The sequence below is a fragment of the Triturus cristatus genome, chromosome 3_1 (genome assembly GCF_964204655.1).
Source record: "Triturus cristatus chromosome 3_1, aTriCri1.1, whole genome shotgun sequence".
NCBI classification, from domain to species: domain Eukaryota; kingdom Metazoa; phylum Chordata; class Amphibia; order Caudata; family Salamandridae; genus Triturus; species Triturus cristatus.
Genome location: NC_140583.1, coordinates 1,006,143,448 through 1,006,158,226, shown reverse-complemented (window position 1 = coordinate 1,006,158,226; position 14,779 = coordinate 1,006,143,448). Strand labels below are relative to the sequence as shown.

The following is a 14,779-nucleotide window of genomic DNA, read 5'->3' as shown; positions in this document are numbered from 1 at the left end:
AGGTGAGACTTCAGCTTTTTGTGTAAAACGCACTCCACTGAAAAAAGGTTCTATCATATGTGACCTTTATAGATCTCAAATTCGCAATAGGTCTAGTTGATAGGGAGGAATTGTGGCCTACCCTAAAATCACAAGGTATTGGCTAGCAGCTGTTAAAAGGCATACTCAGTGGTACCACGGCAGGGCTGTGTTATGAACAACAAGGAGAATGCACAGAGGCATTTTGTATCATGACAGGGATACGGCAAGGTTTTGTGCTTAAAACCACAATTTTTCTTAAATGATGCAAACACTTTTCTTACTTCCATAAACATTGATGCCTCAAAAATTTGTTATGAAAAGTTGCAACCTCCTACTTTTTGGTGATGATGCGGTGTTTTTGTTCCAAACAAAAAAGTCAATGCATTATCTGTTGATGGGGTATGTTAATTACTGCACCATGAAACATCTAAATATAAAAGTTGCTAAAACAAAATTCATGATTCTGAGTCCAAAGGCTCATTGGTTGAAAACTTTTGACATTCCTGGCCAGTAGTGTCAATTATATGAGTCTGCAGGAGCACAACATACTTATCTACTGAAAGAGTGGGCTATTTTGATTATTTATTAATTCATTTGGATTCAAGGTAGAAATTGGTAAAACAATGAGTGAAAGCCACCATCCTACTGAGACAGGCGGCTGCTGCAGTGTTAAGATCAGGTCCACTGGAGTTATGAGGCGGGCAGGGACAAATTATGTAGAAGTTTAATGTGGACCGTTTTATGATAGAATTATTTCATTACTTTATCATTTGTACACGTTTACACTTGTCTGGGCTTCAGTTGCACCATAGCAATAAGCAACAGAAAGCTTACCAGTCAAACTTTGCAAATGGCCTTGCACTGAGCGACAACACATGTTGCTGTTTTTAGTAACTTTCGAACCGTTTGAGCTAGAAACAATTTTTTTTGTTAAAATCTGCAAATTATGCAGCAGATGATGGATTATGTGGCAAATCCATAATCATGCAAAAACGCTGCGGCAGCACAATCGCATATTTCCAGTGGTCCTGATTAAGATGCAAGGCTAGGCTTGGAGACTCACCTATGACCGCCTTCTTGCAGATGTATCAAATGAAGGCTGCACTAGTGGAGCAGAGATTTAGCACTATCTGAGCACAAACTCCCTAGACAGAGTGGAGAGTAAGGGGCATATTTCTGGGCAAATCATGCAGCGCAGCAAGTTACATTGCTGCACTGTGCTGCACTGCGTGACAGCGAAAGGGCAGGAATGCACTTTATTTAAAATAACACAGCGCATTCCTGCCTTTGTCCCTGCATTGGCACTGTTTTGGCTCCCTAGTGCCGACGCAGGCATCCAAGGTGCCAGGGTTGCATGCAGGATTGTTTTTGTGCAGGAAGGAGCACCTTCCTGCACAAAAACAATTGAAAGGTTTTTTCCCTATCTATGTGTGCTGCAGAATGCAGCACACATAGAAAGAGGAAGTAACATGGAAAAACAAATAAATGTCTCCTCGTTACGCCTCAGAAGGCATATCTTTTTGGCACATTCCCAGGTCTACCACTTTTGATAAATCTGGGAATGCGTCAAAATCCATGGGAGTTGCGTAGGAACATCCACGCAACACCCATGGAACACCTTCCCAGGGCAGAGTAACGCAACACAGTGATCTGCACTGTGTTGCATTACTCCAGGTTTTTTAAGTCACTCAGGGCTACCCAAGGTGGCCTTGCGTGGAAACATATATCGCATTTAAGACTTGCGTCATGCTTGCACCACATTGCATCGTGCAAGCGTGACGCTACTCCAAGCAGAAATATGCCTCGAATTTTCTAAGAACACTGCTTAGGTTACGTCATCGTACCATCCTAACTCCACTTCCCCTCGAGGTCAGCATGGACTCGGTTGCTGACGAAATTGCATTGCATCCTATTCGCTACTGGCTGAGCCTGCATAAGAATCCGCATGGGGAGGATTATAGTAAGAAATGCTTGTGGTCGCTGAGCTTCAAATCACTATTAGAAAACCGTGGTTTATGCATTTGAAATCTGGCTTGAAGGGAATGAGTCTGGAGAACTTTGACCCACCAGAGCAAAATCATATTTGCCTGAATTGCTTAAGGAGAAATATTGGCACAGTAAGGATAGGAAGCTTCTAAATGTAATTGAGCATGGGCCCATGATGGCTTGCTACTTAATGCATAAAAAAATGTGGGTTGCCAATTGCCAGCCCTACTTAAGCACAATTTACCTGGAAGCCCACCACCGCACTCTATATCCCACACTTCCTTTGGGAAACCTACCTACACGTAATTATTTTTCTGAATGTTACCCAGCAGTTTCCAGTCCAGAATGGTCTTTGTGACTACTTTTGGGGGCAAAGATATTATTAAGCATTTTATGATTGTCTGTTCTAAAACAATGTAGATTCGCATAAGGTGGCTGGTGCCTCTTTTCGAGAAGTATAAAGTAAAACAGTACAGAATTATAGAATTCATTTACAGGATCTTGAGTTTGAGCTAATAATATGTATGTCAATCGTGATGCAGAGTACGGATTAATAAAATATTTAAATGTTTTAACGTTTGTATTGTTATTAAGTGGTGGCAATATTTCATGTTTATTATGTGTATATGTCAATGTTGTTCCTGCTTCATAGTTGGGAAAAATACAGTTTTTGTATTTGTCCTCATGATAGAAATATACAGCATTTTGTTGGGGGAAAGTTTTGAAATTCTCAGGCGTGGTTTCCAACACCATGCTTCAAAGTGTAGATTCCAAATATTCTCTTGGCAACATAAAAAGCCCGGACATGTCCCGGTTCACTTTGCATTCGTGTGTTTCGCCAAATTCATGAGATGTGTTCATATGGCTGAAAAGTAAACGCTGCCTTTTAGACACTTGTAACTAGATTGCGACCTGCCAGGGAAGAAGACGTGAAAATCAGTTTTTAACGTAAACCCGGGTCCGGAAAAGGTAAGCCCCGGACGAGGCTGGCTCGACTTGCCTCACCTGTGCCGTAATGACATAGCGACAGGTGAGTGTTTGCTGAGCACAGGGTTGCCGCGTACACAGTGTGCAGTGCCAAGGGCGCCCCGCAGCCTGGCCCTGTTATTAGCGCGTGCCTGGGGCCCTGTCCAATGCCAGCTGCCTAGCACAGGCCAGGGGTTGTTAGGCTGTCACTTGGGGGAGGGTTGTGGGGAGGGGTGCAGCCTTTCAGATTCAAATACTTCAACATGCTCCACTTGGGGAGGGCCGAGCCCAAGTAGGCGCAGAGCCATGGCAACTCTACACACTGCGACAGGGCTGGCAGAGGCCAGTCTGGGTCCGTTTGGAGCCAGGGGAGACGGGGAGCGAGGCAGGGTAGAGCGCCGGGACGGGTCCTCAAAAACAGAAGAGAGAAGTGTCCGAGAGAGGGGAGGAGGCATAGGTGGAAGGGGTGCTGAGGGGGAGAGAGGTGCATGGAGGGAGGAACAAGTGAGGTGCGCGGGCATAGAGAGGGGCAAGGGGGCATGTGGAATTGGGCGGGGCTTAAAGACGGGAGAGGGGGCAGATAGGTGCACTGAGGGAAGAGTGCACCGAGGCAGTGGAGGGGCTTCGGAGGTGGTGAAAGGGCATAAACAGGGAAGGGAGGTGCATAGAGAGGGGTGATAGCTTGGCGGAGCATACCGTGAGGCGAGCGGTTGCTAGAAAGCAATGTGCATGGAGGGAGGGCAGGTGTGCAGATAGGCGCGGGAGTGTTTGTAAAAAGAGGAGGCAGTGGTGCACGGAAGGGACCACATAGAGAGCGAAGAGGAGAGAAAGGGCGAGGGAAGTACCGAAGTCTATTTAGGTGCACTAAAGAAGCGGTGTATAGAGAGGGGGTAAACCCAGAGTGGGAGAGACAAGGATGCCTGGCAGTACAGGCGTCACTACAATTTCTTAGTCCATTTCCCACAAGAATTACGAGGTTTTTGCTTGAAACTTAAAGAGCGAGCAGCGCCCTGACGTCAGCCTCGGGGCAAGCCCCCCTCTCTCTTCGAGCTCGACTGGAGGTATCATGGCGGGCACAGGGGAGATGACCGAGTTCACCTGTATCTGTGAACTCTGCGACTGTGGGTGAGTACTCGCCACATGCATTTCCATCTTTCCACCTTGAAACTGCGCACTCACTTCTCACGGAAGTGAAGGCTCTCCCTGCCTGTGCACTGTCCCCCCTCAGTCTTGTGTGCTGCTCTCCCATCCTTTCTCGCTAAGATTGTGTTTTCACTTCCTCACTTAAGCGCAAACAGTTTCATCCTTCAGAAGCTGTTTAATGGGGTTGTAAAAGAGAGTTTGAGAGCTGGTGCATGAGTTTATCACACTGCGGTGTTTGAGTAGTAAGGTTGGGAGGGGTCGTACCAGCTCCATTCGCGTCTCTCTCTGCCTCATTCTTTTATTTTCTGTCTCCCCGCTCTCTCTTGTGTTTTTTCACTCCTTCCTTCTGCCTATCGGTCTCAGTGGGTCTCTCACTCTATTTCCGTCTGTTTCCATTTAGTCCCTCTCTGCTCTTTTATCTCTCCCCGTCACCCGTGCTCTCTCTAGAGCAGCCCCATCCCCTCAAGCCCATCTCCTTCTTACTCAGGGGCTAGCTCATTGGTTTTCATTCCCTTCCCTCCGGTGTGACTACTCTTCCCAACTTCGATGTCCTCTTCTCGTCAGTTGCCCTTTCCTCCTTTCCCACCTCTCTCCTCGCCGTGTCGCTGCTTCACTGCCTAACCTCTTTGGCTGCAGCAGTCATAGCACCACCAGTGGCAACACTACTCACCCCACCACACATAGCATGCATGCTAATAAATAAACGCACCACACATTTTTTGTTTGGGTAAAACTGCTGCAGGTGTATTACAGACACCGTTATGTAATATGGTGGGTTATCTTACGGGCGATCCAAGGGCAGGCAAACATCTGGGCCGCCTGCCCGCCTGATGATCCAAGCAGCACTGGGGCGAACCCCATCTGTGCTGCCCCTTCTGGTGATCCTCTTCCCAGATCACATGACACATTGTCCCTTATTACTCACGCCCCTTTCAGGGCGGAGTGTAGCAAGGCAAGCTCCCGGTTGTTCAGGCCCACAACCGCCCGAAGGACTAACGGGGCACCAACACGGTTTTCCAGGAACCTCCCATGAGGCTCCTGGGCTTTGCCTCTGGCACCCCCTATGGTGCCACGCAGGGGTACCCTTCTGTACCCATTTGCTTCCAGATCACTCTGTAACTCCGCCTGCAATGAAGAAGGACAACATTACAACATTCTCTGCCTCCTGCCTGCCACAAACCACGCCGGGTAAGCGGTAGGGTGGGAGACGGCGTGTCGGGCGCGCAAAGAGGACGTCCAGATAGTGAGGGAGGCATATATACACCTCCCCCTGTCCACGCGCCCCGGAAGTGACGCTCGCCTTGTGCGCCACAACAAGGCTGGGGGGGGAGGACTCCTCCCTGAGTCCCTGCCCATAAGGGGGGCGTGGGGTGCCCCGGTGGCACTAGAGGGCTGCCCTCTTCAGTGGCCCCCTGCGGGGGCCTCGGGCAGCCGCATAGCACCACCAGTGGCAACACTACCCACCCCACCACACATAGCATGCATGCTAATAAATAAACGCACCACACATTTTTTGTTTGGGTAAAACTGCTGCAGGTTTTTTACAGACACCGTTATGTAATATGGTGGGTTATCTTACAGGCGATCTAAGGGCTGGAAAACATCTGGGCCGCCTGTCCGCCTGATGATCCAAGCAGCACTGGGGCGACCCCTTCTGGTGATCCTCTTCCTGGATCACGTGACACATGGTCCCTTATTACTCAAGCCCCTTTCAGGGCGGAGTGTAGCAAGGCAAGCCCCCGGTTGTTCAGGCCCACAACCGCCCAAAGGACTAACGGGACGCCAACACGGTTTTTCAGGAACCTCCCATGAGGCTCCTGGGCTTTGCCTCTGGCACCCCGTATGGTGCCACGCAGGGGTACCCTTTTGTACCGATTTACTTCGAGATCACCCTGTAACTCCGCCTGCAACGAAAAAGGACAACATTACAACATTCTCTGCCTCCTGCCTGCCACAAACCACGCCGGGTAAGCGGTAGGGTGGGAGACGGCGTGTCGGGCGCCCAAAGAGGACGTCCAGATGGTGAGGGAGGCATATATACACCTCCCCCTGTCCTCGCGCCCCGGAAGTGACGCTCACCTTGCGCGCCACAACAAGGCTGGGGGGGGAGGACTCCTCCCTGAGTCCCTGCCCATAAGGGGGGCGTGGGGTGCCCCGGTGGCACTAGAGGGCTGCCCTCTTCAGTGGCCCCCTGCGGGGGCCTCGGGTAGCCGCATAGCACCACCAGTGGCAACACTACTCACCCCACCACACATAGCATGCATGCTAATAAATAAACGCACCACACATTTTTTGTTTGGGTAAAACTGCTGCAGGTTTATTACAGACACCGTTATGTAATATGGTGGGTTATCTTACGGGCGATCCAAGGGCAGGCAAACATCTGGGCCGCCTGTCCTCCTGATGATCCAAGCAGCACTGGGGCGAACCCCATCTGTGCTGCCCCTTCTGGTGATCCTCTTCCCGGATCACATGACACATGGTCCCTTATTACTCACGCCCCTTTCAGGGCGGAGTGTAGCAAGGCAAGCCCCCGGTTGTTCAGGCCCACAACCGCCCGAAGGACTAACGGGCACCAACACGGTTTTCCAGGAACCTCCCATGAGGCTCCTGGGCTTTGGCTCTGGCACCCCCTATGGTGCCACGCAGGGGTACCCTTCTGTACCCATTTGCTTCCAGATCGCCCTGTAACTCCGCCTGCAACGAAAAAGGACAACATTCCAACATTCTCTGCCTCCTGCCTGCCACAAACCACGCCAGGTAAGCGGTAGGGTGGGAGACGGCGTGTCGGGCACGCAAAGAGGACGTCCATATGGTGAGGGAGGCATATATACACCTCCCCCTGTCCTCGCGCCCCGGAAGTGACGCTCGCCTTGCGCGCCACAACAAGGCTGGGGGGGGAGGACTCCTCCCTGAGTCCCTGCCCATAAGTGGGGCGTGGGGTGCCCCGGAGGCACTAGAGGGCTGCCCTCTTCAGTGGCCCCCTGCGGGGGCCTCGGGCAGCCGCATAGCACCACCAGTGGCAACACTACCCACCCCACCTCACATAGCATCCATGCTAATAAATAAATGCACCACACATTTTTTGTTTGGGTAAAACTGCTGCAGGTTTATTAAAGACACCGTTATGTAATATGGTGGGTTATCTTACGGGCGATCCAAGGGCAGGCAAACATCTGGGCCGCCTGCCCGCCTGATGATCCAAGCAGCACTGGGGCGAACCCCATCTGTGCTGCCCCTTCTGGTGATCCTCTTCCTGGATCATGTGACACATGGTCCCTTATTACTCAAGCCCCTTTCAGGGCGGAGTGTAGCAAGGCAAGCCCCCGGTTGTTCAGGCCCACAACCGCCCGAAGGACTAACGGGACGCCAACACGGTTTTCCAGGAACCTCCCATGAGGCTCCTGGGCTTTGCCTCTGGCACCCCCTATGGTGCCACGCAGGGGTACCCTTCTGTACCGATTTGCTTCCAGATCACCCTGTAACTCCGCCTGCAATGAAAAAGGACAACATTACAACATTCTCTGCCTCCTGCCTGCCACAAACCACGCCGGGTAAGCGGTAGGGTGGGAGACGGCGTGTCGGGCGCGCAAAGAGGACGTCCAGATGGTGAGGGAGGCATATATACACCTCCCCCTGTCCACGCGCCCCGGAAGTGATGCTCGCCTTGTGCGCCACAACAAGGCTGGGGGGGGAGGACTCCTCCCTGAGTCCCTGCCCATAAGGGGGGCGTGGGGTGCCCCGGTGGCACTAGAGGGCTGCCCTCTTCAGTGGCCCCCTGCGGGGGCCCCGGGCAGCCGCATAGCACCACCAGTGGCAACACTACCCACCCCACCACACATAGCATGCATGCTAATAAATAAACGCACCACACATTTTTTGTTTGGGTAAAAATGCTGCAGGTGTATTACAGACACCGTTATGTAATATGGTGGGTTATCTTACGGGCGATCCAAGGGCAGGCAAACATCTGGGCCGCCTGCCCGCCTGATGAGCCAAGCAGCACTGGGGCGAACCCCATCTGTGCTGCCCCTTCTGGTGATCCTCTTCCCGGATCACATGCCACATGGTCCCTTATTACTCACGCCCCTTTCAGGGTGGAGCGTAGCAAGGCAAGCCCCCGGTTGTTCAGGCCCACAACCGCCCAAAGGACTAACGAGGCACCGACACGGTTTTCCAGGAACCTCCCATGAGGCTCCTGGGTTTTGGCTCTGGCACCCCCTATGGTGCCACGCAGGGGTACCCTTCTGTACCCATTTGCTTCCAGATCGCCCTGTAACTCTGCCACAACTCTGAAGGTGGCCACCTTCGCCGCCAGAGCCCCCCACCAAAACAGCTATCGTCTCACCCGCAAACTCTCCTGCCTAGAACCTCCTGCAAATCTAGATGAAAGAGAACATCCCTACTGGTTATAGATGCCCCATCTATATCCCAATAGCCCTAGACGTTAGCCTGGATCAGCTAGTGTCTGATGAAACAAAAGGCCCTTTTGGCTCGTGAAGTTGTGCCAAGAACTATTCACCCCGTGCGGGAAAGTTCCACTGCATCACATGACTCAGCCCCGTGCCAAATCTGGGCGGGACGATTGCATACACCATGGCTCACATTGCCCCATCTATTTGCTGATCTCACCTAGCTGCCGTCCTTCAAGCTCCGTGTGTGCCTGAACCTCTGCGTGCTCCATCTATGGGACAGCCGCCCACTTGCTAGGTGACCGCTCTCCCAACCCGCCTGCCTACTTTGGCTATTATGGCGAGAAGGATTATACTTAACCTTTGAACAGTCCCTATGCTTGCTAAATCATGACGCACAGGAGTGTTCATAACTAGAAGTATGTGAAAATGAGCAAGGGTGCCCTCCTGCCCTTGCCATGTATCCCTTATGGGCAGCAGTGCCCACAGTCTATAATGTGGTGTCTAACATTAAGGATAGACTAAGTCCTATTTTACCCCCCTCCTAGAATACTCACAGGTGGTGGGCGGGGTGGGGGGGTTCACCCCACCCTGCACAGCCCCAGCGGTGGGAAATTACCTGCTCCGTTAAATTTCAATTTAATATGCCTTGCCTTCCCTTGCTGCCACCTGGGATTTAGTCATTCATGCCACTGACCCACAAGGGCCTCGTACTGGGCTGTTTAAATGCAGCCCAGGATGACCTTAAACAATCAGCTTGGTGGGATACCACAAACCGCATTGGTCATGAGGACCTTAAGATGCACACAATTTTCACCTGGGCGTACCTCTCAGTGAGACCGGCTCCACACAGCTGTAAGGCCAGAGACACACATAAATTCAACCTAGTTACTGGTTTTTGCCACTTGGTACCCTACTGGTTGCAGCTCTGTGTTTTTGTGAAGCGTGCGTGCCCCCCGGGGCATGATGGCGCTGATAACCGGTGTATGTTACCCACTCGCTGATGTATCGCTAACTGCCCTTACTTGGATTGAAGGAATGCTGGATGATTCCTAAGGACTGTGGACTTAATACTCCAACCCAGTTTGACCCCAAAATCTGGGACAGGCCAAGAAGTAATCATGCCCTTCAAGGTACATCTACCCCAGCATTGACTATCAACGTATTTGGGACGCCGGTAACAGAAGATGCCCCATCCAGTCTCAGGTTGTAGCCCATAGAAGGATAACCAGGGAGCAGACAAGTCTGTGGGAACCAGGGGGAACATTCTGTGCAAAAACCTGCCCTTTCCTGAATATTGGGATGCCAAAAGATCTATAATACCCTGTCGCAATATGGCTCTAACACATTGTTTACCAAACTTTTCTGTACCACTGCACACTTGTTAGATGACAACTACCACCACCCGCCTGCTTCCCTGGCTAAAGCGCAGGTGAATATGTCTTAACTGAAGCGACCTGATACCTCCCTTGGCTGCAGAGGAATGCCCACCCAGTGTACATGGTACCTGATTCTATATGGTGCCCGCAGGTGTTCCCCATGAAGGCTTTTGTAGCCAATTGCACAATGCAGTCTCAGCATTTCGCAGTGCCTCTCTTTGCGTTGAAATTTCCTGAGTAAGTGTAAAATTATACTTTCCCACCATTGGGCTGGTAACCGGTGGCAAAGGCAGACTGGTATTTTGTGGCTTCTGACATTGCCTCTCGATATATACTACAAAACCACCGTACACCCACAACACGCCAGTACCATAGGCTTTAACAATGCTAGTTAGTTGCATAAGATAACTGAAGCCACAATTCTGGCTTCGCTGCATAGCATATTGAAAATGCATCCATTCTGAACTGGTGGGACTGTCACCTTAACGTGTTGAACATTGCATTAAGTGTCTTCCTTCAATGAGTGGCAAGCTCAACCACGATTGGGACCATTACACTAATCAACTTCCGCAACAGCCAGACTGGTCACCTGCACATAAGCCAGGTGCCGAAACCAGAAAGAGGGAGCCCTTTGGAAACGGAATAGCGGCACACAATCCCCACGTTGGAGACAAAATTTACCTTGTTGTACTGCGAAAGAGGCACATGCGGAGACAAAATAACTATTGTTTGCAAAACAGAGCCTGTCCGAAACTTTTGTCTATATTGGGACAAAAGATGAACCATGATATTATCACTGATCAAGTCTGTGATGTCATATTCGCTACCTCTGGCATATTTCTCATAATTTGCCATATGTGACTGACACCGCACTCTCCTCCTGTGCTTTGTGTGATCTTGGCCCACTTTGGTGTGAGCAGAGCCCCGTGAAGTATACTTGGCTTCATGGCCGATAATGCACAAGTATTAGGTGAGGAAGATGAAACCATACTTGCCGAGCCCCGGCCAGAACCGACAAACATTTTGCCATTTGTCATCAGTAGCACATTCATCAATAAGACATTGAGAAGGGCCACATGCATAACTCCTGGTAGCCAATGGACCTTGTTGGCCAAGCAGTGGAATCTTCGCTCAATGCCATAATACAAAACAGACTTCTTACAGCGCACGCCACCCAGGCACCAAACACAACACCGAGGTTTACACCGAACATCCCTACACAAAAGGAAAGGCACCCAAGGCCGTGCACCTATGCCTGGTGAAGGGGAGGTACTCTAATGCTGTGGATGGTGTAGGTGTGGAATTCTCACTACCGGGGCAAGCATTGGAATTGTGACTGATAATAACTTACAGAGGCAACACACTGAAAACTGTTTGCGCTGATATGCTAGGGGAAGCTGGCGCATTACCGGGCCCTTGTTGCACGTATCTGAGCGATACCAAAGTCCCAGGGGTAAATAGTACCCCCGGGACCAGGAAGGGGTGGTCAGATTTGGAGCTTCCGTACACCCAAGCACGCAGTCGCTTAATCAATCAGCCTCGCAATATTCACTTCCATGAAAAGGACGATGCCCAACTTGACTTGCCAAGAAAACACCGGCTAAACTTGGGATGATTCTTGTGCTCATGTTAAGCAGATGGAAGGATTAAAACATTGATCCTACTTGACCTCGTCATAATACCATGTTGCAGCTGGTGCCTACAGCGGTGTAAACTGTCCGCCCCGCCCAAAACAGCAGTCTGTGGTCCAAAACACGCGCACAAAAAATGCTGGCTGCAACACCGAATAGGCTTAATAAATTCTTGACTATAAAACGCTGTTAATTAGTTTCCGTTTGCGACGCCCAATGCAAGTGGTAGTAAACTCAGCCCAATGCTGGCCTAAATGTATATTCAAAACAAAACTTATCGGGCCTGCATATAACAGACATTCTCAAGCATACACTTCAAAATTCGGCTATCCTCACGCTCAGCCGCTTCTAACTGATCTAGCCTCTGAAGTCCAAAGTGTTAAATGCTTTGTAAGATAAATTCAGGCGTTGACACCTAAACCCATCACCGTTGGGACACCCTTTGTCAAAGACACATCTTTTAACTCCTCCTGACATGAACTTACAGCCAGAGGCAGGTGTAATAGACCTTAAACTACAGCGGCCCACCGTAGGGATTATTTTAGCCAAGACCCATCGGGCCGTCGTGAGTAGGCATCAAGGAAAATGGGTCTGTGTCACAGTTCAACATTCAAAAGACTATGAGGCCCCTGTCCCTTGCTGTGTGTAACACACGCTTAAACAATCTTCTTCCTGACTTGTCCTCATGCAGGCACTAGGGTGCACCTACTCAAGCCCCTAATTGCCCTTTCGCTGGTGATCCTCTGCATGGTTGAAAGTAAAGCAAGCCATGGAGAAACTGGCAAGGCACCGGCACATTATTTCCAACAGACATACACCTATGGATGGTTATTGTCACCCAGCTCCAAGGTACCACAAGATGCATCTACATCCCCGGTCTTACCCTTTTGAAAGGCGTTTTCCATTCGATCAGTTTAGTGCAAACCAGACCAAATATTTGCCCGGCTTTTGATTGACAAAACATTCGCGCGACCGCTTCAACGTTTCTATCATGTGAGAAGACTTAAGGGATCCGAACTAGCAAAGCATAACTCTTTCATTATCGGATCACGGAATCACTGGCATATTTTATATTATACCCTTGATTATACATATAATTGCCTGTTTAATATCCCAACCCTCTCCAGTCAAGCAAACACAAATATTATAAACAACGTATGTACCACCTTTGCACAGGCCTCTACATGGTTTCCAGAGAATGGCCCTTTCAGCGCCCGGTTTAAAGAGGTGGGAGGCCTCTATCACGTTTTGTGTTTTAGCCCACACTAAAACCATCTTCATGCCTTTATGGGAGTTAGGACACTGGCCCGTCAGTTCCGACAGCTGTACCTTGATGCAGGTGTCTGAGCCCAGGCCTTCACAGAGATGCCGGCGCCCCCTATGCAGAAGATCAGGGTGGCGGGGGGGGGAGGGGAATCCACTAATGAATAGGCTCCGAAAGCACTATAACGCTTGTGGTGCAGAGCACTAGGCAAGGGGCATGGCATGCTCTGGTCTGATGTTCGAGTAGAAAGGTCTGGTGCATCCGTGAACAGGTTTAGCCCTGTGAGAAGAGTGTGCTCATGTCACTTAATTAAGACATGCAACAAACCTGAGAAAACTCTTGCATCTCTACTTTAAGCTGTGAAAATGTTCTTCCTTTTTGAAAACACACAATCGGTTCTTGAAAAGACTTCCATATCTTCTAATTCTCCCAAGTGATTCGAGACAGGAGCGCCCATAGACACTGTGTCCCTCGCTCCTCACCCCATCTGGTAAACCACTCACTCGCTGGTGCTGTGCAGCGTATCCCCAGCGCGGATAGCTGAGTGGTCAGAGATCCCACTACTCCCAGTAAAGGGCGCCCCAATCAAGCACGGGAGACACTGCTCAGTTAGCACACCTGACGTCTCAGCCAACCTGCCTGGATTGCCAGCCTATAGTGCTGCTGTTCTGCTGCCTCACTGGAGGAGGGTATCACTCACCGCGTCACCCGCCGCCCGAGAGCAGCTACATGAGATAGCCTAGTGGCCCGTCAAGCCACACAATCTGTGCTGATACTTGAACCCTCGAAGAGCTTGTGAGTCACCAGCACAGTGCCAAGAAGCCATCCTGCATTTCTGCGCTACACAAATTAGCATGTGAGAAGGGGTTCAACGCAGCGGGGCAAGGGCTCAGATTACTCTATCGAGAAAGGAGAAACAACAAAACAGCGGGACAGTGCATCCCGATGGCGTAAGCACCTCATTGCACTCTGTGGAATACCTGGACAGCCAATATGTGTGTTAGTACGTGAGCCTCCAGTTGTTATCCTGATCATTCAAAGGCTATGAACAGCCACCTGTTATGCCAACCAGATACTACAAAGTTTACAATTAACAGGGCAAAATGAATAGCAAGGAAAAAACCCCTTTGGAAATGCCTACAGCACCTGGTATTCCCATGTGGTCTCCCATCCAAGTACTAACCAGGCGCGACCCTGCTTAGCTTCCGTGATCGGGCACATTCAGGGTGGTATGGCCGTAGCACGGGCCTCATCATCTCTATCCCTCTGAACAGTGTTTGTGAAAGAAGAAGTCAATTGATGTCTAGGAATATCTTACATGATACTCTGTGATAATTTACCACTGCTTTCCAGCATCCCTTTACTAAGTATCAGGTTACCCGCTAGCAGTCGCACAAGGCATTGAACAAAACCAGTCGGGCCCGTGCATAACCAGGCCGTGGGCCCAGACATGCAGCTCTCTTGCCCCTGCAACCAGGAGAAAGACACACTCCGGCGGCCGCATCTCCCAGCCCTCAACTGCTGCCACTCAAATCGGGACCCGAGCAATCTCAACCCCCAGACTGGGGAAAACCCTACTGAAATGTGCCCCCTTTCATTGGTACGGGCACACTACCTGTATCCTGTGTAAATGGACGAAAGTCCCCACACATGCTCACACGCTGCGGACCGCAGCATCTTGTGGTTTAAATTCAGGTACGCGCCAGCTCATGCACACCGCTCGGGGCGAGCGGCACTCACTGACCCCTTAGCCATGACTATTTTACCAAATGCCTGACTACCAGTTTGTCCCAGTCATAAGGCCCAGCCTGCACTCAACGCACCCACATCCACTGCCCGTGCTCCACGCCAGCGGGCTTGGCGTGCAGAAAAGCGTGTCGCGGGGAACAATGTGGTCCGGAACAGTGAGCCCCCTATGCCATTTGCGCCTCCCCCCCATGACCGCGATACATGCCCCAAAGGGGGTGTGCCTACAAC

General features: G+C 50.7%; 1 protein-coding gene and 1 pseudogene across 1 annotated transcript in view; one reads left to right on the top strand and one right to left on the bottom strand.

Moving 5' to 3' along the window:
* The first annotated feature begins 3,819 nt into the window (after positions 1 to 3,819).
* The window catches only part of LOC146861422 (uncharacterized), a 36,191-nt gene continuing 25,231 nt past the window's right edge, over positions 3,820 to 14,779 (top strand). Inside the window, exon 1 of the mRNA XM_085645723.1 lies at positions 3,820 to 4,098. Coding sequence (XP_085501849.1) covers positions 4,040 to 4,098 — 59 coding nt within the window. The 5' untranslated portion in view covers positions 3,820 to 4,039. The remainder of the gene's footprint in view (positions 4,099 to 14,779) is intronic.
* On the bottom strand, positions 13,937 to 14,045 carry LOC146861423 (5S ribosomal RNA; annotated as a pseudogene).